General features: G+C 33.6%; 1 protein-coding gene across 1 annotated transcript in view; it reads left to right on the plus strand.

Annotated features, from left to right (window-relative positions):
• Window positions 1–22,690, plus strand: part of LOC136032765 (2-(3-amino-3-carboxypropyl)histidine synthase subunit 2-like) — a 37,598-nt gene that overhangs the window by 8,040 nt on the left and 6,868 nt on the right. Inside the window, exons 2-3 of the mRNA XM_065713114.1 lie at window positions 14,347–14,462; window positions 20,146–20,366. Coding sequence (XP_065569186.1) covers window positions 14,347–14,462; window positions 20,146–20,366 — 337 coding nt within the window. The remainder of the gene's footprint in view (window positions 1–14,346; window positions 14,463–20,145; window positions 20,367–22,690) is intronic.

The following is a 22,690-nucleotide window of genomic DNA, read 5'->3' on the forward strand; positions in this document are numbered from 1 at the left end:
TCAGAAAATGATCCATAATTGACCCCTATGGTTTAAGGAGAAATGAAAGAGTAACTCACTATCAGGTTTCAGGAAGCACTAATCATCCCTGAATGCTTTTGTTTCTATAGCAAAATCTATAATTAGAAGCTTTTCCAAGAAAGAGGCTTTCCAAGAAGCCCCTATAACTATTGTCATTTACCAAATTCGTATTAAAATTAGATATTTAATTGTTCAGATTTTGCTGCTTCCTCCCTAAAAACCTGAATTACCAAAGGTATTTGGTAGGGTGCAGTCCTGAGTTGTCTTTTATTCTCACTTTTCCTCTGAGGGGTGAACCTCCCTCATACAAATATAGAATATGCTGATGACCAAGGGTTATGAACAATGACAAATATATCTGGTATTGCTCAGTCAAAGCTACAAAATAAACTTTTTCTGTTGAAGAAATTCTTTCAAATTATGTTTACTCTACCCAATCCACTATCATACAATTACAGCCCAAGCATAACACCACTCATTGTGTAGTTTTTGTGTGAAGGGCTAATAGCCCAAACCAAAAGAAGAAATGTTTTCCTGATTAAATATTGAAAAAGAAGCTAATAGCTCATACACAGTTGCACAACTGACTAAGAGTTTCCAGCTAATCAACTAAAACAATACTGATAGGCTAGATTGAACTTTTAGAAAATAAGGTGTAAAAATAATGGTTTGGATCAAGTAAACTTATAAATCTATTTTGTCTTTCAATAATGGTGGTAAGAGGATCAGTAGCTCTATGTTTTCCTATATTTACTCTTTGAATTTAGAGCCTAATGCAGGAGATCAAAAAGGTCATGGTATTGCAATACTTATAATAGCAAGAACGAAGACCTCTTTTGTGACCTTTCAGTAGGATGGACCATAAGAAAAGGTACTGCTACATCTAAATTGGATTGAATATGTGATAAAAATGCAAATTAGAAGTCAACTAAATTTAAACTACAGTAAGTGATTATTTATCCTAATCAATTGGACCAAAAGATCAATAAATATTGGTGTTCCTATGGCTTTTGATTTGCAGACTTGATTGATTTAAGCAAATTGATGCACAAGTTAATTGTGTAATTATGATTCATGGATTACATTATTGTTAGTGGAAATGGCAGATGGTAGAATTTGGGCAAAAGATAAACTTTTCCGTAACTCAGTGTTGAATTTCAAAAACTGTTTTTTTATTTATTTAGTTTTTTATTTCTACGGTACAAAAACTATTCAGACAGGTGGTTTCCCATGGTTTGCTTAAAGACTGTGCTTTGGATTATTTTTTTTCAGCTTCTGATGTGTTTGATGCAAGAAAGCTTATCCTCCTGAAATCATATCTAAGGGAAGTTGCACCTGGGTGAGTTAAAACAACACCCAGCACAATATTGTTGCTGAGATTATTGCAGGATTTAAAAGATCTGATGCCAAAGATATAGATGAGCCAAAATACTGGAATTAGCATGTGCAATAAAAAAGGACTTTTAAAATGTTTTCCTTTGGAAATTCAGGATCAGATACTACTGAGAAATGCAATTAATTATGGTCTTTGACTCAGGCATGACCATTTCCATGCTTGAATTTGTTTCCACTGGCAAGGGAGGTAGATCACTCTATTACCAGATGTCCACAATCTCCTGAATTGCCAAAATGCTCCTTCTGTGTTGGGCTTACAAGAACACCTAAGAGAGCCCATGCTCAGCTGCTCCTAAATGTTCCAATTATGGAGAAAATCAAATTTTCTACAGTCTATTGTGCAGAGTATTGAGAGTGTGTTTGTCAAGACAGCGTAATGGCTTCTAAAATTGTTACTTCTGTTGTTGCTTGTTACTATTTTTTTAACTGTATTGTTGTTTTGTCAGCCCTTATTTCTCCGGTTCTCTGGTTCCAGGGGCTTCTGCTAAATAGGTGGGCTCCTTCTTGAGCTTCAAAGTAACCAAATAGATGTGTTTAGTATTTTTAAGAATTCCATTAATCAAAATGCATGCAGATCAAGAATGCGGTGCATTCTAAATGCAATGACAATTTGTTGGTCCTTCAAATTAATTTTCAGGGTCTTTGTTCCTTGGTTGAACAATTGATGCTAATAGTTGGTAATGGACTGCATGATGTTATTGGGCAATGTGATCCCTTTCTGGATATAAGCAATGTCATGTGGTTCTGGACATACCTGTTTATAAGATGGATCATCTAAATTGGCAGGGAATGGCTAGATGTTGTCTTGCTTTATATATATCCAAACTTTCTTTACTTTGTTAGGAATGATATATCAAGAAGGGATATTTGAATCCATATTTGTGGGTTGTGAGGAAAGGACCTTAGGCTATTATTGGTAATATATGCCATTCTCCAAGCAGATATATCCCATCATTTCTTCAGATCTTAGGCAAGCTTTTAGAGACAATACAAACTTGTCTGTATGAGCTTAAAATATTGGCAGTTCTGAACCGTAACTTATTTGTTCTTGCACGTTCAGTGATGGTGGGTTTTCTGTCACCTCACCAACAGTTTGTGTCCTGATATTTGTAAATATGAACCGGGTATCCTTAATGGATAATATCTATTCCTCTCTTAATTTGGCACAGAAGTTTCTCCTAGTAAATGTTCAATTGGACCATTTTTCTTTCTTTTCTGAATTCAGTGCTAAGAAGATAATGAGTCAGATAACCTTCACTTTGAACATGGCTGTTTTTAAAGTTTGGTGAAAATGAGCTAATCCATCTAAGATCCCTTTCAGCAGAGACGCCATGGGTTGTGTTTGATAAAGACATGGAATCTTGCTCATAGTTTTTTTCTTTTTATTAATCTGCCAAAATTTCTATTGTCAATGTGTGTACTATAGTGTAGTTCCAGATGCAAAAGATGTTTTCTCTTAAATTCATGCATGACTCCTGATCTTTGCAGAACTCAGAAAAGAAAACATAACCTTTGGAAATCTCATAAGTCAGTAAAGTTATTGTCAAATCCAGCTTCCGCTTGACTCCAATTCTTCAAAAACTATAGGAGTATTTATAATTCTTTAATCCAGAAGGCTAACGCCCTTATTATTTTCAGGGCTTCTCAATTTACAGAAATAATATTTGGAAAAGATGGTAATTGATTAATTCTATCCTCAAATCTTTGTCTCCACCTTCTTGTATCCCTCCAAGTTCGATGGTTGATGATGCAGTTGTGCAATTCGGACTGAACATTCTAAATCATTTTACTCTTATTTTGCAAATGTTGGAAAAACAACTGCTTCTTCAGTAAGCTCCCTTCTTCCTCATCTTCGTGCAATCTGCTGGAGGTTGCAGGCCCTGGAGCCAGTTTCTGAGGTTGATATAAGTAGACTTGTCAATGAATTAAAAGGTTCAGCATCTTCTGGCGTTGATTATATAACCACCAGGGTAGTATAATTCATTCTTCCTTTAATTATCTCTCCCTGATAAGACTCTAAAATTTGTATTTTAAGAACAGAATTTTTCTCAGTTCATCAAAACAAGCTTGAATGACTGTATCATATAATGGAAAACATCTGTGTAATCCAGCTATTTGTTGACCAATATCTTTAGTGTCTGTATTTTGCAAAAATTTTAAAAGGCTATGCTTTCCTGTCTACTTTACTCTTTAGACGTGAAGAATTTTTTTTGGAGGCTTTCAATTTGGCTTCCAAGCAAAGCACTAAACTGAGCATGCTTTTGTTGTTCTTTGAAATTTCCTACATTTCACTCTTGATCTGGTTCCTGTCACTATGTTTTTGGATGTCTAGAAAGCTCAGTACGCTGAGTGGTCGTTGTGTTTGATTCTTGGGTATTCTTCTTGATGAGAACAATTCCTTCAGGGACCAGGTTAGGAAAATTAAAATGAAAATATTAAGGAAATTCGAAATGCTTAAAAACGTTTTTCCTCTTATGGTTCTAAAACATTTCTTTCATATTGTTATTCAGTCTTAAGTTGTCGATGTAATTATTATTTATTATTATTTAATGCTCATGTGTGATTGATGTTTTTGGATTGGGTTTTGTTTGTTGGGCAGGAGTCTTTGCTCTGGTTTGGTTTTTGTCAATTAATCAGTTGGCTGTTGATTGGCATTTTACTTATTAGTAAATTGATTTTTGTTTTTCTCCTCTTTTGCTTTTGTCTTGTGTCTGTTTTTATTCTTTTCTTGCATTCCTGGTCATAGAGTCATATTGTGTAGGGGAGGGGGTATTTGATGCTTGATGGTTTTTTTTTTGAAATAACTTATACACTATAAAGCCATGCAAGTAAAAACGGTTAAGGGACAATCTACAGCTAATAATGAGTCCATATCTACAGTGAAAATTTTTGAAAAATTGCTCTCGGTTGGCTCTCTGGAAAATGGTGAACAAGAGCTCACCGAGTCGATTAATAAATGTTATCTCAATGTGCAAAATCAGTCGATTAATAAATCTTATCTCAATGTGCAAAATCAGTCGATTAATAAATGTTATCTCAATGTGCAAAATCAGTCGATTAATAAATCTTATCTCAATGTGCAAAATAACAAATACACAATAAAGGCATGAAGTAAAAACGGTTAAGCGACAATTTACAGCTAATAAAGAGTCCATAACTACAGTGGAAAATGCTGGAAAATGGCTCTCGGTTGGCTCTCTTGGAAATGGTGAACAAGAGCCCACCGAGTCGATTAATAAATGTTATCTCAATGTGCAAAATCAGTCGATTAATAAATGTTATCTCAATGTGCAAAATCAGTCGATTAATAAATGTTATCTCAATATGCAAAATCAGTCGATTAATAAATCTTATCTGAATGTGCAAAATAACAAATACACAGTAAAGGCATGAAGTAAAAACGGTTAAGCGACAATTTACAGCTAATAAAGAGTCCATAACTACAGTGGAAAATACTGGAAAATGGCTCTTGGTTGGCTCTCTTGGAAATGGTGAACAAGAGCCCACCGAGTCGATTAATAAATGTTATCTCAATGTGCAAAATCAGTCGATTAATAAATGTTATCTCAATGTGCAAAATCAGTCGATTAATAAATGTTATCTCAATATGCAAAATCAGTCGATTAATAAATCTTATCTGAATGTGCAAAATAACAAATACACAGTAAAGGCATGAAGTAAAAACGGTTAAGCGACATTTTACAGCTAATAAAGAGCCCATAACTACAGTGGAAAATACTGGAAAATGGCTCTTGGTTGGCTCTCTTGGAAATGGTGAACAAGAGCCCACCGAGTCGATTAATAAATGTTATCTCAATGTGCAAAATCAGTCGATTAATAAATGTTATCTCAATGTGCAAAATCAGTCGATTAATAAATGTTATCTCAATATGCAAAATCAGTCGATTAATAAATCTTATCTGAATGTGCAAAATAACAAATACACAGTAAAGGCATGAAGTAAAAACGGTTAAGCGACAATTTACAGCTAATAAAGAGTCCAAAACTACAGTGAAAAATGCTGGAAAATGCCTCTCGGTTGGCTCTCTTGGAAATGGTGAACAAGAGCCCACCGAGTCGATTAATAAATGTTATCTCAATGTGCAAAATCAGTCGATTAATAAATGTTATCTCAATGTGCAAAATCAGTCGATTAATAAATGTTATCTCAATATGCAAAATCAGTCGATTAATAAATCTTATCTGAATGTGCAAAATAACAAATACACAGTAAAGGCATGAAGTAAAAACGGTTAAGCGACAATTTACAGCTAATAAAGAGTCCATAACTACAGTGGAAAATACTGGAAAATGGCTCTTGGTTGGCTCTCTTGGAAATGGTGAACAAGAGCCCACCGAGTCGATTAATAAATGTTATCTCAATGTGCAAAATCAGTCGATTAATAAATGTTATCTCAATGTGCAAAATCAGTCGATTAATAAATGTTATCTCAATATGCAAAATCAGTCGATTAATAAATCTTATCTGAATGTGCAAAATAACAAATACACAGTAAAGGCATGAAGTAAAAACGGTTAAGCGACATTTTACAGCTAATAAAGAGCCCATAACTACAGTGGAAAATACTGGAAAATGGCTCTTGGTTGGCTCTCTTGGAAATGGTGAACAAGAGCCCACCGAGTCGATTAATAAATGTTATCTCAATGTGCAAAATCAGTCGATTAATAAATGTTATCTCAATGTGCAAAATCAGTCGATTAATAAATGTTATCTCAATGTGCAAAATCAGTCGATTAATAAATCTGATCTCAATGCGCAAAATAACAAATACACAATAAAGGCATGAAGTAAAAACGGTTAAGCGAGAATTTACAGCTAATAAAGAGCCCATAACTACAGTGGAAAATACTGGAAAATGGCTCTTGGTTGGCTCTCTTGGAAATGGTGAACAAGAGCCCACCGAGTCGATTAATAAATGTTATCTCAATGTGCAAAATCAGTCGATTAATAAATGTTATCTCAATGTGCAAAATCAGTCGATTAATAAATGTTATCTCAATATGCAAAATCAGTCGATTAATAAATCTTATCTGAATGTGCAAAATAACAAATACACAGTAAAGGCATGAAGTAAAAACGGTTAAGCGACATTTTACAGCTAATAAAGAGCCCATAACTACAGTGGAAAATACTGGAAAATGGCTCTTGGTTGGCTCTCTTGGAAATGGTGAACAAGAGCCCACCGAGTCGATTAATAAATGTTATCTCAATGTGCAAAATCAGTCGATTAATAAATGTTATCTCAATGTGCAAAATCAGTCGATTAATAAATGTTATCTCAATATGCAAAATCAGTCGATTAATAAATCTTATCTGAATGTGCAAAATAACAAATACACAGTAAAGGCATGAAGTAAAAACGGTTAAGCGACATTTTACAGCTAATAAAGAGCCCATAACTACAGTGGAAAATACTGGAAAATGGCTCTTGGTTGGCTCTCTTGGAAATGGTGAACAAGAGCCCACCGAGTCGATTAATAAATGTTATCTCAATGTGCAAAATCAGTCGATTAATAAATGTTATCTCAATGTGCAAAATCAGTCGATTAATAAATGTTATCTCAATATGCAAAATCAGTCGATTAATAAATCTTATCTCAATGTGCAAAATAACAAATACACAGTAAAGGCATGAAGTAAAAACGGTTAAGCGACATTTTACAGCTAATAAAGAGCCCATAACTACAGTGGAAAATACTGGAAAATGGCTCTTGGTTGGCTCTCTTGGAAATGGTGAACAAGAGCCCGCCGAGTCGATTAATAAATGTTATCTCAATGTGCAAAATAAGTGGATTAATAAATGTTATCTCAATGTGCAAAATCAGTCGATTAATAAATGTTATCTCAATATGCAAAATCAGTCGATTAATAAATCTTATCTCAATGTGCAAAATAACAAATACACAATAAAGACATGAAGTAAAAAGGATTCAGCGACAATTTACAGCTAATAAAGAGTCCATAACTACAGTGGAAAATACTGGAAAATGGCTCTTGGTTGGCTCTCTTGGAAATGGTGAACAAGAGCCCACCGAGTCGATTAATAAATGTTATCTCAATGTGCAAAATCAGTCGATTAATAAATGTTATCTCAATGTGCAAAATCAGTCGATTAATAAATGTTATCTCAATATGCAAAATCAGTCGATTAATAAATCTTATCTGAATGTGCAAAATAACAAATACACAGTAAAGGCATGAAGTAAAAACGGTTAAGCGACATTTTACAGCTAATAAAGAGCCCATAACTACAGTGGAAAATACTGGAAAATGGCTCTTGGTTGGCTCTCTTGGAAATGGTGAACAAGAGCCCACCGAGTCGATTAATAAATGTTATCTCAATGTGCAAAATCAGTCGATTAATAAATGTTATCTCAGTGTGCAAAATCAGTCGATTAATAAATGTTATCTCAATATGCAAAATCAGTCGATTAATAAATCTTATCTGAATGTGCAAAATAACAAATACACAGTAAAGGCATGAAGTAAAAACGGTTAAGCGACATTTTACAGCTAATAAAGAGCCCATAACTACAGTGGAAAATACTGGAAAATGGCTCTTGGTTGGCTCTCTTGGAAATGGTGAACAAGAGCCCGCCGAGTCGATTAATAAATGTTATCTCAATGTGCAAAATAAGTGGATTAATAAATGTTATCTCAATGTGCAAAATCAGTCGATTAATAAATGTTATCTCAATATGCAAAATCAGTCGATTAATAAATCTTATCTCAATGTGCAAAATAACAAATACACAATAAAGACATGAAGTAAAAAGGATTCAGCGACAATTTACAGCTAATAAAGAGTCCATTACTACAGTGGAAAATGCTGGAAAATGGCGCTTGGTTGGCTCTCTTGGAAATGGTGAACAAGAGCCCACCAAGTCAATTAATAAAGGCTATCTCAATGTGCAAAATAAGTGGATTAATAAATCTTATCTCAATGTGCAAAATAACAAAGTCACAATAAAGACATGAAGTAAAAACAGTTAAGCAACAATTTACAGCTAATAAAGAGTCCATAACTACAGTGGAAAATACTGGAAAATGGCTCTTGGTTGGCTCTCTTGGAAATGGTGAACAAGAGCCCGCCGAGTCGATTAATAAATGTTATCTCAATGTGCAAAATAAGTGGATTAATAAATGTTATCTCAATGTGCAAAATCAGTCGATTAATAAATGTTATCTCAATATGCAAAATCAGTCGATTAATAAATCTTATCTCAATGTGCAAAATAACAAATACACAATAAAGACATGAAGTAAAAAGGATTCAGCGACAATTTACAGCTAATAAAGAGTCCATTACTACAGTGGAAAATGCTGGAAAATGGCGCTTGGTTGGCTCTCTTGGAAATGGTGAACAAGAGCCCACCAAGTCAATTAATAAAGGCTATCTCAATGTGCAAAATAAGTGGATTAATAAATCTTATCTCAATGTGCAAAATAACAAAGTCACAATAAAGACATGAAGTAAAAACAGTTAAGCAACAATTTACAGCTAATAAAGAGTCCATAACTACAGTGGAAAATGCTGGAAAATGGCTCTTGGTTGGCTCTCTTGGAAATGGTGAACAAGAGCCCACCGAGTCGATTAATAAATGTTATCTCAATGTGCAAAATCAGTCGATTAATAAATGTTATCTCAATGTGCAAAATCAGTCGATTAATAAATGTTATCTCAATATGCAAAATCAGTCGATTAATAAATCTTATCTGAATGTGCAAAATAACAAATACACAATAAAGGCATGAAGTAAAAAGGATTCAGCGACAATTTACAGCTAATAAAGAGTCCATAACTACAGTGGAAAATGCTGGAAAATGGCCCTTGGTTGGCTCTCTTGGAAATGGTGAACAAGAGCCCACCAAGTCGATTAATAAAGGCTATCTCAATGTGCAAAATAAGTGGATTAATAAATCTTATCTCAATGTGCAAAATAACAAATTCACAATAAAGACATGAAGTAAAAACAGTTAAGCAACAATTTACAGCTAATAAAGAGTCCATAACTACAGTGGAAAATGCTGGAAAATGGCTCTTGGTTGGCTCTCTTGGAAATGGTGAACAAGGGCCCACCGAGTCAATTAATAAATGTTATCTCAATGTGCAAAATAACAAATACACAATAAAGGCATGAAGTAAAAACGGTTAAGCGAGAATTTACAGCTAATAAGGAGTCCATAACTACAGTGAAAAATGCTGGAAAATGGCTCTCGGTTGGCTATCTTGGAAATAGTGAACAAGAGCCTACCGAGTCAATTACTACTACTACTACTACTAATAACTCACTGCAGCACCAAGCCGCCTGAGGCCAACACAGCTACGCACGCTCTTCCTCCAACCTAATCTATTTAAAGCCTCCCTCTTTACACCCTCCCAGGAAGTTCCCATTTCCTTTAAATCTTTATTTATGACATCCTCCCAACCCAGACAAGGACGACCTGCTTTCCGTGTAGCCCCAGACGGTTGGCCAAAAAGGACAATCTTTGGTAATCTGTCATCCTTCATCCGTAGAACGTGGCCTAGCCATCTCAACCTTTCTTTCATTATAGCCCAAGAAAGCGGGATTGAACCACATTTTTCGTACAATCTACTGTTTGAAATACGGTCAGTCAGTCGGGTACCCAGAACAATCCGTAGGCAATTTCTCTGGAAAACATCTAGTAAATTTTCATCTGCTTTTCGGAGTGCCCATGCTTCAGAGCCATATTTGACCACTGTCATCACCGTAGCTTCCAATATTCTAATCTTGGTTTGTAGGCTTATCTTTCTATTCTTCCAAACTTTTTTTAACTGTGAAAAAACACCCTGAGCTTTAGCTATTCTACTTTTAACATCTTCACTGCTCCCACCATCTTTACTAATAATACTACCAAGGTAACTGAAGCTCCCAACCTGATCAATCTTTTCTTTACCTAATGTCACCTGTTCATCTTCACTTATTCTTAGCCTTAGTGACTTAGTCTTCTTAACATTAATTTTCAAGCCTATTTTAGCACCCTGAACTCGTAAAACCTCTAAAAATTCATTCATTTTGCTCACACTTTCATTTAATTTACTTAAATAATCAGCATAATCTAAGTCCAGGAGCGTTCTTCCTCCCCATTTGATTCCACGGTCTCCAATTGCCTTTCCTGTGCTCCTTCAGACGAAGTCCATCAAAATGATCCATATAAAGGGGGATAGAACACAACCCTGCTTAACTCCTGATTCAATACAAAACCAGTTGCTAACCTCATTTCCTACCTTAACCGCAGCAGTATTATTCTCGTACATAGCGCAAATCACTTTAATGTATTTTTCTGGTATGCCATATAACGATAAGACCTTTGTTAACGCTGTTCTATCAACAGAATCGAAAGCTTGCTCATAGTCGATAAAACTAAGGGCCAAAGGTGTTTGACAACGAAGGGACTTCTCAATTATTAACCTAAGAGTGAAAACATGGTCGACACATCCTCTACCTTTTCTTAAACCGCATTGTTCTTCCCTTAAAACTTTGTCTACAGCATGTCTTAGTCTAAAAAGTATCATGTTACTCAGTAATTTGCTACCTACAGAGACCAGACTAATGCCTCGATAATTACGACACTCACTCTTGTCACCTTTCTTATACAGTGGTATAATTAAGGTTTTCCTAAAATCATTGGGTACTTCCCCTTTTTCAAAAATCATATTCATAATCTTCAGTAGCTTATTCCTAACCTCAGAGCCACCATATTTAAGGAACTCATTAACCATACTATCAGCACCTGGGGCCTTATTATTTTTTAATCCTTCTAGTACTGTCGCTAATTCTTCCTCACTAAACAAATCTTCTTTCACGTCCAAGGTATCACAAACATTTTCATCTATATCTTTTCCTGCAACTGTATCTCGGTTTAGCACATTCCCAAAATGTTCCACGCATCTTTCTTTTACTTTTTCCTTATCACTAATTGTGGCCCCATTTCTATCTTTAACTGGGACTAGTCCGGATTGGCTACTCCCTTTCAATTTATTAACATGCCAGTATAATATATTACTATTATGCCGTCTAGCCGCATCTTCCAGATCCTCAGCAATTTTATCCATCACCTCCAGTTCACATCTCCTCAGTTCATGTTTTAATGTTTTCTCCACTTTCTTTACATTCCTTTTGTTTTCATACGACCTATCACTCAGATATCCTTATACAAACCCCTTCTACTCTCTATTAAACCTAAAGCTTTTTCACTAATATTCCTAGTTGCTGTCTTAGCACTCTTCCCAAGGACACCATCAGCAACTTCACAAATTGTTTTTCCGAAATTATTCCATGACTCATCCACATTGTCAAATTTTAAACCCTCAAGTTTAGTACTCAACTGTTCCTGGAATTGTTTTCTCAAATTTTCATCCTGAAGTCTACCAAAATCATAACTTTCCGGGAGGGAGTTACCCTTCCGAAATTTCAGCTTTAAATTAACCTTAGACACTACTAGATGGTGATCTTTACTTTTAACATCAATAACGGCACTCCTATACACCCTAGTATCTTGTATTGATCCTGCTAGTCTTCTGTTTACAATAACATAATCAATAAGGTTTGCTGTCTTACCATCACGTGAATACCATGTCAACTTATAGGCCATTTTGTGACCAAACACCGTATTGGTTATAACTAGGTTGTTATACCTACAAAATTGCAAAAGCCTATAGCCATTACTGTTTTCTTTTCCTACACCAAATTTAACTAGGCTAGGATACCATCTATCCCTATTTCTACCAACCTGGGCATTAAAATCTCCTAGCAAAAACACCATATTTCTACCTGGTACCCTGTCTATTTGCTCCTGTAACTCTAAGTAAAATTCATCTGAGTCACTAGTATTTCCATCAGTTGGTTCAATGGGGGTATATACTACTATAACTGATACCCTAAACTTTTTAGTCATAAAATGAGCAATAAGTATTCTATTATTAATACCTTCCCAGCCTAAACAAGACTTAGCAGCTTCCTTATTCATCATGAGCCCTACTCCCTGTCTATGTACCCCATCCTTCCTGCCTGAGTAAACAAATTCTATGTCACCTAATTTCATGCTTCCTACCCCTGGGATATGAGTTTCTGAAACTCCTAATAAATCCAGTTCAAACCGTCTGAATTCGTCAGTTAAAATGTCGATGCGATAGTCATTTTTTAACGTCGTAACATTCCAGGTTCCAATTTTCATGTTCTTTAAATCTTTGAAATTATTTTGGCCTCTATCCCGGATACCAGCGCAGGATGGGGACCAACATATCTTCTCAAGTCTACACCGAAGCGCTTAAGCCGGCTCAGAACCGGACAGCAAGAAGTCCCTGGGACCTCCAGTAAGTTGGAGGCTTTGTGCAATCCTGGGCCCATCTTGGTCACAACATGGTTTTCAGCACTTGGCGATGCTCTTCTATCAACAAGAGTCGAAATCCTGCACAGACAGTCCCAAGCCTATTACCTCCGACTCATTATATATTCATGCCTACAAATATTATGCTACTACTAGTAGCAAAAAAAAGAAAGAGGTTTTTCAGCCCGAAAACGCCCATCAAAACAAATCAAGCCCAGAAAATTATCCAATAATCAGAATCCCGTACGAGTGCTGTGTTGTTTACTAGGCTATAATTTCCTCGAGGGGCGCCACTCCTCAAGTGGGAAAAATTGACCGCAAGTTTCCCAGTCTTGCAGGTACCCCGAAAGGGTCGAGGCAGCCCTTTACAGAGGCCGTTGTCCATAAATCTTGATCTTACGCCCTGTCGCAGTTGTCCTCCTATAGAGGATCCTCCCACGATGGGGTTCTGCTTCACCTTGCAATTTAACCCATTACTGGGAGAAGGTTTGTAACTCATCTGACGTGTGAACACGGCAGTTGGCCCTGCTGAGTGTACATTTGAGGGGCCTTCTTCCTCCTCCACCTGTAATTATGACTCCCAGGGGACGGTTGCCCAGTTTCTATTATGGGCCCCACTGGGACAAGGTCCTACTTGGTCTAAGCCTCCTATGGAGCTAGTCTACCTATCTGTAGGTAGAGTACCGAGTCAATTAATAAATGTTATCTCAATGTGCGAAATAAGTCGATTAAAAAATCTTATCTCAATGTGCAAATTAACAAATACATAATAAAGGCATGCAAGTAAAAACGGTTAAGCGACAATTTACAGCTAATAAGGAGTCAATAACTACGATGGAAAATGGCTCTTGGTTGGCTCTCTGGTAAATGGGGAACAAGAGCCAACCGAGTCGATTTGAGATTTAATGCAAATAGAAAGCCCAAATAAAATAGTCATAGAATAGTCATATGTTATGGACATGTTAGGTATGTGTCTTTGGAGGATGCTAGTTTTATATATTAATTGGAAATAAAAGATGAGGAAATCAACGAATCTATCAGTTTTTCATTCTGGCAATTAAAGTGTGACAATCACTAGCACCCAATTGTGAGCAAATTATTGGCTGACAAACTAGGGAGAGGATGTAGATGGCGTAAATTTTTAGAGGATGAAAGGCTTTGCTTAGTTTTTCATAAAGAACTTCTCTCTAAAGCTTTCTTTTGAAGTTTTTTAAGGTACCTTATGTGGTAATTTTGACGAAAAAGTACCGAAATTAGCCGTTTTCTTTTTCACTCGAAAGTCCAAATGTTAATCCCCCTAGTGTGTGTCTATTCTTGGAAAAGAAAATACTGCTGATCAAAAGCAGTAAAAGGCTGTAGAGAACATAAAACAAACGCAAGTGCTTCACTCTCATTAAACAAAAGACCAATTTTATGATATTTAGTTGACAGCCAAGAAAATTTTCTTCAACTCAGGAAAAGAATCTGCTACCATTCGGGATATCAGCTTTATCCCTTTGATATTTTATGAAAAGTAGAATAAATTAAATCCATTCAAAGTTGTTATTCTATTTCAGGTTGCTCTTCAATTTCCAGATGACTTACTAGTTGATGCGCCTGATGTGGCATTGCAAATTGAGAAAACAGTTATAGACATAGATGTCTTTATACTTGGAGATACTTCCTATGGAAGGTAGATTTGCTTATTGTGAAAAAAAAAACAGGTCAATTCTTATATTTATTTGTACATTCATCATGAAGCAAATTACTAGAGTTTACAAACACAAAACAAATATGAACTAAAGTTTTAAACTAAAAAGAAACAACAAGATAAGACAACAGCAAACAAGTATATGACTAAAAAGGAAAACAGCAAGATAAGACAACAGCAAACAAGTATAACACTAAAAAGAAACATCAAGATAAGAAAACAGCAAACAAGTATAACACTAAACAGAAACAGCAATTTAAGACAACAGCAAACAAGAATAACACTAAAAAGGAACAGGAATTTTAGACAACAGCAAACAAGTATAACACTAAAAAGAAACAGCAATTTAAGACAACAGCAAACAAGTATAACACTAAAAAGAAACATCAAGATAAGACAACAGCAAACATGTATAACAGTAAAAAGAAAAAGCAAGATAAGACAACAGCAAACAAGTATAACACTAAAAAGAAACAGCAAGATAAGACAACAGCAAACATGTATAACAGTAAAAAGAAACATCAAGATAAGACAACAGCAAACATGTATAACAGTAAAAAGAAACAGCAATTTCAAACAACAGCAAATATGTATAACAGTAAAAAGAAAAAGCAAGATAAGACAACAGCAAACATGTATAACAGTAAAAAGAAAAAGCAAGATAAGACAACAGCAAACAAGTATAACACTAAAAAGAAACAGCAAGATAAGATAACAGCAAAAAGTATAACACTAAACAGAAACAGCAATTTAAGACAACAGCGAACAAGTATAGCACTAAAAAGAAACAGCAATTTAAGACAACAGCAAACAAGTATAACACTAAAAAAACAGCAATTTAAGACAACAGCAAACAAGTATAACACTAAAAAGAAACAGGAATTTTAGACAACAGCAAACAAGTATAACACTAAAAAGAAACAGCAATTTAAGACAACAGCAAACAAGTATAACACTAAAAAGAAACATCAAGATAAGACAACAGCAAACATGTATAACAGTAAAAAGAAAAAGCAAGATAAGACAACAGCAAACAAGTATAACACTAAAAAGAAACATCAAGATAAGACAACAGCAAACATGTATAACAGTAAAAAGAAACATCAAGATAAGACAGCAGCAAACATGTATAACAGTAAAAAGAAACAGCAATTTAAAACAACAGCAAACATGTATAACAGTAAAAAGAAAAAGCAAGATAAGACAATAGCAAACATGTATAACAGTAAAAAGAAAAAGCAAGATAAGACAACAGCAAACAAGTATAACACTAAAAAGAAACAGCAAGATAAGACAACAGCAAAAAGTATAACACTAAACAGAAACAGCAATTTAAGACAACAGCGAACAAGTATAGCACTAAAAAGAAACAGCAATTTAAGACAACAGCAAACAAGTATAACACTAAAAAGAAACAGCAATTTAAGACAACAGCAAACAAGTATAACACTAAAAAGAAACATCAAGATAAGACAACAGCAAACATGTATAACAGTAAAAAGAAAAAGCAAGATAAGACAACAGCAAACAAGTATAACACTAAAAAGAAACATCAAGATAAGACAACAGCAAACAAGTATAACACTAAACAGAAACAGCAATTTAAGACAACAGCAAACAAGTATAACACTAAAAAGAAACATCAAGATAAGACAACAGCAAACATGTATAACAGTAAAAAGAAAAAGTAAGATAAGACAACAGCAAACAAGTATAACACTAAAAAGAAACAGCAAGATAAGACAACAGCAAACATGTATAACAGTAAAAAGAAACATCAAGATAAGACAAGAGCAAACATGTATAACAGTAAAAATAAACAGCAATTTAAAACAACAGCAAACATGTATAACAGTAAAAAGAAAAAGCAAGATAAGACAACAGCAAACAAGTATAACACTAAAAAGAAACAGCAAGATAAGACAACAGCAAACAAGTATAACACTAAAAAGAAACATCAAGATAAGACAACAGCAAACAAGTATAACACTAAACAGAAACAGCAATTTAAGACAACAGCGAACAAGTATAACACTAAAAAGAAACAGCAATTTAAGACAACAGCAAACAAGTATAACACAAAAAAACAGCAATTTAAGACAACAGCAAACAAGTATAACACTAAAAAGAAATATCAAGATAAGACAACAGCAAACATGTATAACAGTAAAAAGAAAAAGCAAGATAAGACAACAGCAAACAAGTATAACACTAAAAATAAACAGCAAGATAAGACAACAGCAAACAAGTATAACACTAAAGAGGAACATCAAGATAAGACAACAGCAAACAAGTATAACACTAAACAGAAACAGCAATTTAAGACAACAGCAAACAAATATAACACTAAAAAGAAACAGTAATTTAAGACAACAGCAAACAAGTATAACACTAAAAAGAAACATCAAGATAATACAACAGCAAACATGTATAACAGTAAAAAGAAAAAGCAAGATAAGACAACAGCAAACAAGTATAACACTAAAAAGAAACATCAAGATAAGACAACAGCAAACATGTATAACAGTAAAAAGAAAAAGCAAGATAAGACAACAGCAAACAAGTATAACACTAAAAAGAAACAGCAATTTAAGACAACAGCAAACAAGTATAACACTAAAAAGAAACATCAAGATAAGACAACAGCAAACATGTATAACAGTAAAAAGAAAAAGCAAGATAAGACAACAGCAAACAAGTATAACACTAAAAAGAAACAGCAATTTAAGACAACAGCAAACAAGTATAACACTAAAAAGAAACATCAGGATAACACAACAGTAAACATGTATAACAGTAAAAAGAAAAAGCAAGATAAGACAACAGCAAACAAGTATAACAGTAAAAAGAAAAAGCAAGATAAGACAACAGCAAAGAAATATAATACTAAACAGAAGCAGCAAGATAAGACAACAGCAAACAACTATAAAACTAAAAAGAAATAACAAGGTAAGACAACACCAAACAAATATAACACTAAAAAGAAACAGCAAGACAAGACAAAAGGTGAAAAATCGATGATAACAACTCAAATAAGAAGTTTAAAATGAACAATCCATATTTTAAATACACTAGAAAACAATTTAACACATTTATTCATTAGAGTAACACAGTCCTATAAAACGTTAAATTTGTCTAAATAAAATTGAATGTCTACTGGACATTGCTACAATGAAATAACTCCTAATTTTTTTTTCAAAAGCAAGGACATTCATGCCCTGTATTCATTGCGGTTTTTTTTTGTAAAAGAAACAGTGTTAAGTTATTCAAGGTCCTTCCACCAACATACCACTGGTAGAGCTTCTTTTTGTCTTCAGTAGATTATATGCAGTAGAGAATTTCTGCATCTATCAGCAGATAAGGACCATATGTCATTAGCATGAGCTTATCTACTCATAGTTAATGTAGTTAAAGCAATGTGGTTAATGTAGTTCTTGCGTCGTGTAATTTTATCCATATGATGCTCTAAACTAATAGAAAACAAATGCTAGAAAAAAAATTGATGTCAGTTTTGGACTTGAACCCCGAGCTTTTGGTAACTAGCCAAACTTTTATCCCGCCTTTACCTGCAGATTAGCCATCCCCCTGGGAACTAACAGCTGGGCCAGCTGTTAAATTATATTTGTAAAAGAAGAAAAAAGTAATTTCCCTTGTAAAAAAAAAATCTTGTTTTAAGCTGGGGCCAGATATACCATTTAACTGTATCTTATATTTACTAGTTACGATTTACTATTTAATGAATAATTGGAAAACTAGTAATTGAATAATTATTTTAAATAATTGATTAAGAAAGTAATTTTAAAGAGAAAATTTATATGCTTCAAATTCTCTTATTTTTTCATCAAGATTCATCTAGCTCAATAATCTTTTAATTTTTGCATAGTATGTATTGTAAAAAGCATATTGTTTTCCTATGGTAAATGATTCTATTGGCTTATTAGTTCTTCTGGAATTCTAACAAACTGATTAGTGCTTAAGATGATGCAGATGCATGTATATGGGGGGGGGGGGCATTAAATAGACACAAACCAGCATTACCCATGTGAGATATATTTTGTAATTGTAAAAAAAAAGGTTGATTATATGTGTAACAAAACTTCAATCACTACGTTGAGTGAAAGCAAGAATTTCTAGCACTCTATTCATTTAAGCATTAATTTGTGATTATTATTAACTAAGTAACTTAGTATTGTTGCAAATAATGTTGCTACTGAGACTGCTAATCTTGCAGGCCCACTAAGGCCACTGCTGGTCAGCTGCAAGCTTGGCAAATAGACTAGTAGGATATATAAATTCATGAATTATGTTAAAATATAAACGTGTTAGAATAGATCTAGGGACTTTACTGATGATTGACGACATAGATCCCCCAGTTAGGTTGATTTGACACTGAAGAAAGGCTTAAATATTGTCGCACAAGAAGTCATTGAATGTTTGCAAATATGAAATGCTATAAAACTAAGATAGCTCAAAAAGATAGAAGAAAATAGCAAAAAAACGGTCTTAACAGTATCCTGAGTGTGTTACACAGTAGCGGTTTTAGGCCTGATAATATGGGGTGGTGCAAGATACCTTAATAAGAGTGTAAAATAAAATAAAAGGAATTTAGTGTCATATTTTAGAAAAATTGGAGAGCTAGTTGCCCTCCCTGCCCAAGCCTAGAACCGCTACTGAGGTTACATGAGAAAAAAAATACATTAAGGAAAACAAATTTAGAGTAAAAGCTCAGAACAAGCTTAGATAAATTTTATTCCAGAAAGACAGACGTTGAAAATTATCGGTTTTTTTTAAAGCCCGCCCTCACATCTCTAAGCTATAAAAACATTGATCATATTTCGTGCGTTAATTTCTTAATCAGTTCATTTTTGAAAAGCAATATATAAGTAAACGTTTCAACTATTGCATCAGTTAAACTGTTGTTGAACAAGCTGAACAATATTCCCTAGTCTGTTTAAAAAAAAAAGGTGAATTAGGGAAATTAAGTTCAATTTGAAACCTCAGAATAAACTTAGGATAAAATAACCTTAATCTATAAAAAAAGATGAAATTAATGGAAATCGTCCATCTTTTCTTCAAGCCGTGTACTCTTTTCTTAAAATTTCTTAATCAGTATTATTTAATCTTAATCATTATTAATTTCTTAATCATTTCATTTTTGAAAAGCAATATATAAGTAAACGTTTCAACTATTGCATCAGTTAAACTGTTGTTGAACAAGCTGAACAATATTCCCTAGTCTGTTAAAAAAAAAAAGGTGAATTAGGGAAATTAAGTTCAATTTGAAACCTCAGAATAAACTTAGGATAAAATAACCTTAATCTATAAAAAAAGATGAAATTAATGGAAATCGTCCATCTTTTCTTCAAGCCGTGTACTCTTTTACCTAAGAGATAAATACGTATGTTCTTACTTGTCTGATTTTGTAATAAGTTCATAAAAGAACTTTCAGCTATTGTGACAATGAAATTTGTACTGAACACGCCAATATAGATTCCCCAATCCACTAAGAATAAGTAAAAAGAAATTCTTCAAGTTCAGAACCAATACAGGACAATTCAAGTCCTGTCCTGTTTATCTAGGTTATTAATACGATTGGTTTTATTTGGTCAGCTTTTATAACTAGTTTATTTTGAAAAATGACCCAAATAATTGAAATTTGTTTTAGCTGTTGTGTTGATGAAATAGCTGCTGAACATGTCAATGCAGATTCCTTAGTTCATTTTGGTACCTCATGCCTCAGCCCTACCAAACGACTGCCAGTTCTGTATATATTTACTCGGCTTCCTTTTGATGCAGAAGCAGCAGCTGATGCCTTCAGAAAAGCCGTAGAAGCTAAAGATGCCCATGTACTGCTTGTATATGACGTCCGATACCACAGTTATATAGGTAAAGTCAATGAAATAGAAATTTACTTTAGTATTCCCAACAAAATGACAACACCAGCCTAATGTCCACCCCATGAAGTGGGAAACTGTCCACCCCATTGAGTCAAAATTTATCCAATTGGGTAGCAAAAATAGACTATTAAGATAAAAGCAAAAATTTATCCAATTGCAATCAAGCTTCCCAATTAGCAAATCTAAATGATCGTAAATCTATATATATATATATATATATATATATATATATATATATATATATATATATATATATATATATATATATATATATATATATATATATATATATATATATTTATTATTGTGAATGTCCGCAAATTGGCGAGTGTCGACATCCAACGGTGAATGTCCGAAATACCGCTTTTTCTCTTTGGATTTAGTCAGTGTTACCAGACAACTTTTTCAATTTAATGCAAGTTTTGATGATGACAGGTTTAAGTGAATTAAAAATTTAATGAATATTAAATAAATATTATAGTGATAGAGGTACACAAGGAGCTCCAGAAATTCTTCGGGTCTTTTTCCTTTTAGGGCAGGCTACGTGATTCTTGTGCTTTTTCATTTTTGAATATGCCCTATACATGCCATTTATGTTTCCGAACATAACCTTATAAAATTACTTTATTATTTGTTTTATACCTCGAAAAAAAATTCTTGCACTCACAGGGTGCAGGAGTAGTTATTTGAATTTTTATTTTGGTTGGAAGTTCTGTTTTATTGTCTTTTGATTTTAGATTCTTTCTTTTTTCTAAAATTGCTGGGTTTGTAATCTCTCCGTTTTTCAACGCTGAGAACTTCTTGTTCAATACAGACAAATTATTCGTTTGTTTCTTTTTCCTCCTCCTGGTCATATATCCGTTGTTAAATTTTTTTTTTCACGGGTACAATAAGCAATGGGGAATCCTGATTTAAAGATTTTATTACTCATTTATCTTTAATGAAATGCTTATTCATTAGATTTAAATAAAATCTGTTTTGGTGGGGGAACTAAAATCTGTGACTGTAAGTATAAACTTTACTATTAAAATTGGAAATCCGGCTTGAAATTTTCACCATTTATAGTTTTGATGAGATAATATTTTGTTTTATCCTGAGTGTAATAGGTTACAAAAAAACTATTCTGGCAAAGTTCACTAAAAACATTTTTTTTTTCTTTTTCCACATAGTAAATAAGATATTTCTAATTAATTATTAATACCTTACTAAGTTTGCTCTTACCCTTCCAGTGGAATTTACATAGCAATATTTGCTGGGACATCGATGTTTTCAAATATATTCTGCCAATGGTTGACTCCATTTTTGATAATAGGTTCTTTATTTCTTTTTCCGTCTGGGGGGATGCTTAAAATATACAAGACTTGAATTTTTAAGCTACAAAGAGAGTTTGCTATCTTCTATAGATGAGATTCAGGTTTATTATTGCTGAATAAAACTTTTAAAGTTTATTTGGCTTATTTTTATTGAAGATATGTCAGAAATATTTGAAAATAGGAAATTTTCTTGTTTTTTTTTTCTTAGATCATTCTTGAACAAAAAGCTAATATTCGGATTCTGGTTCAAGAATAGATAGATCTAAAAAAATGAGTTCAATGGTCCGAGTATTTTGTCTTTTAGTGCAACTTACACGGTTTTTGCAATTGTATTTGTGTCGCAAAATCACAAGGTTCAAAGGAGCATAAACTTAACTATTTTTTAGGCCAACTTGCACGTTTTTCTCAAAACTCTGCATTATAGATTGAATTGCCAACTTGCAGTTCTTTATTCTTGCTTCAAATTGGTTAAAAACATATATATGTAAGTTCAAAGTTAGCAATAGTAGTATATAAATACTCAGCAAAAACGTTCATTCACTAATTGAAATAAATATAATTTTGTAAATCTTTATTTTTTAAGTCTGTAAAACGAAAACTGTATATGCAATACACAATTCAAACGCTCTTTATTGTTTGCTTAGTGGATTCGACAAGGAAAAAACTGGAGCGAACGATATGCTCCTTGTATGAAAAAAAATCGTTTTTCGACATTCTAAATTCAAGATGCAGCCACTGTCTATGGCTCTAATCTATAGAAATTTTTGAAGTAGAGACAGGGAATTGTCCTTTTTCCTTTCAAAAAAACAAAATCCTCACACTTTTTCTGAACTGTTCCTTTCAAATTGCCTTTTTATTAATTCCTATTTAGTTCCAACACTTCTTTTGTTTCTTGTTATATTTTTTTTTAATTCTTTGACAAATCGTCCAGTAGAAAAGAGGTCTTTTTAACTGATTAAATAAAAAAAAACCAAGTTTTTCAACTCAAAGTAAGGAGCAA

This window comes from Artemia franciscana, chromosome 11 (genome assembly GCF_032884065.1).
Source record: "Artemia franciscana chromosome 11, ASM3288406v1, whole genome shotgun sequence".
Classification (NCBI taxonomy): domain Eukaryota; kingdom Metazoa; phylum Arthropoda; class Branchiopoda; order Anostraca; family Artemiidae; genus Artemia; species Artemia franciscana.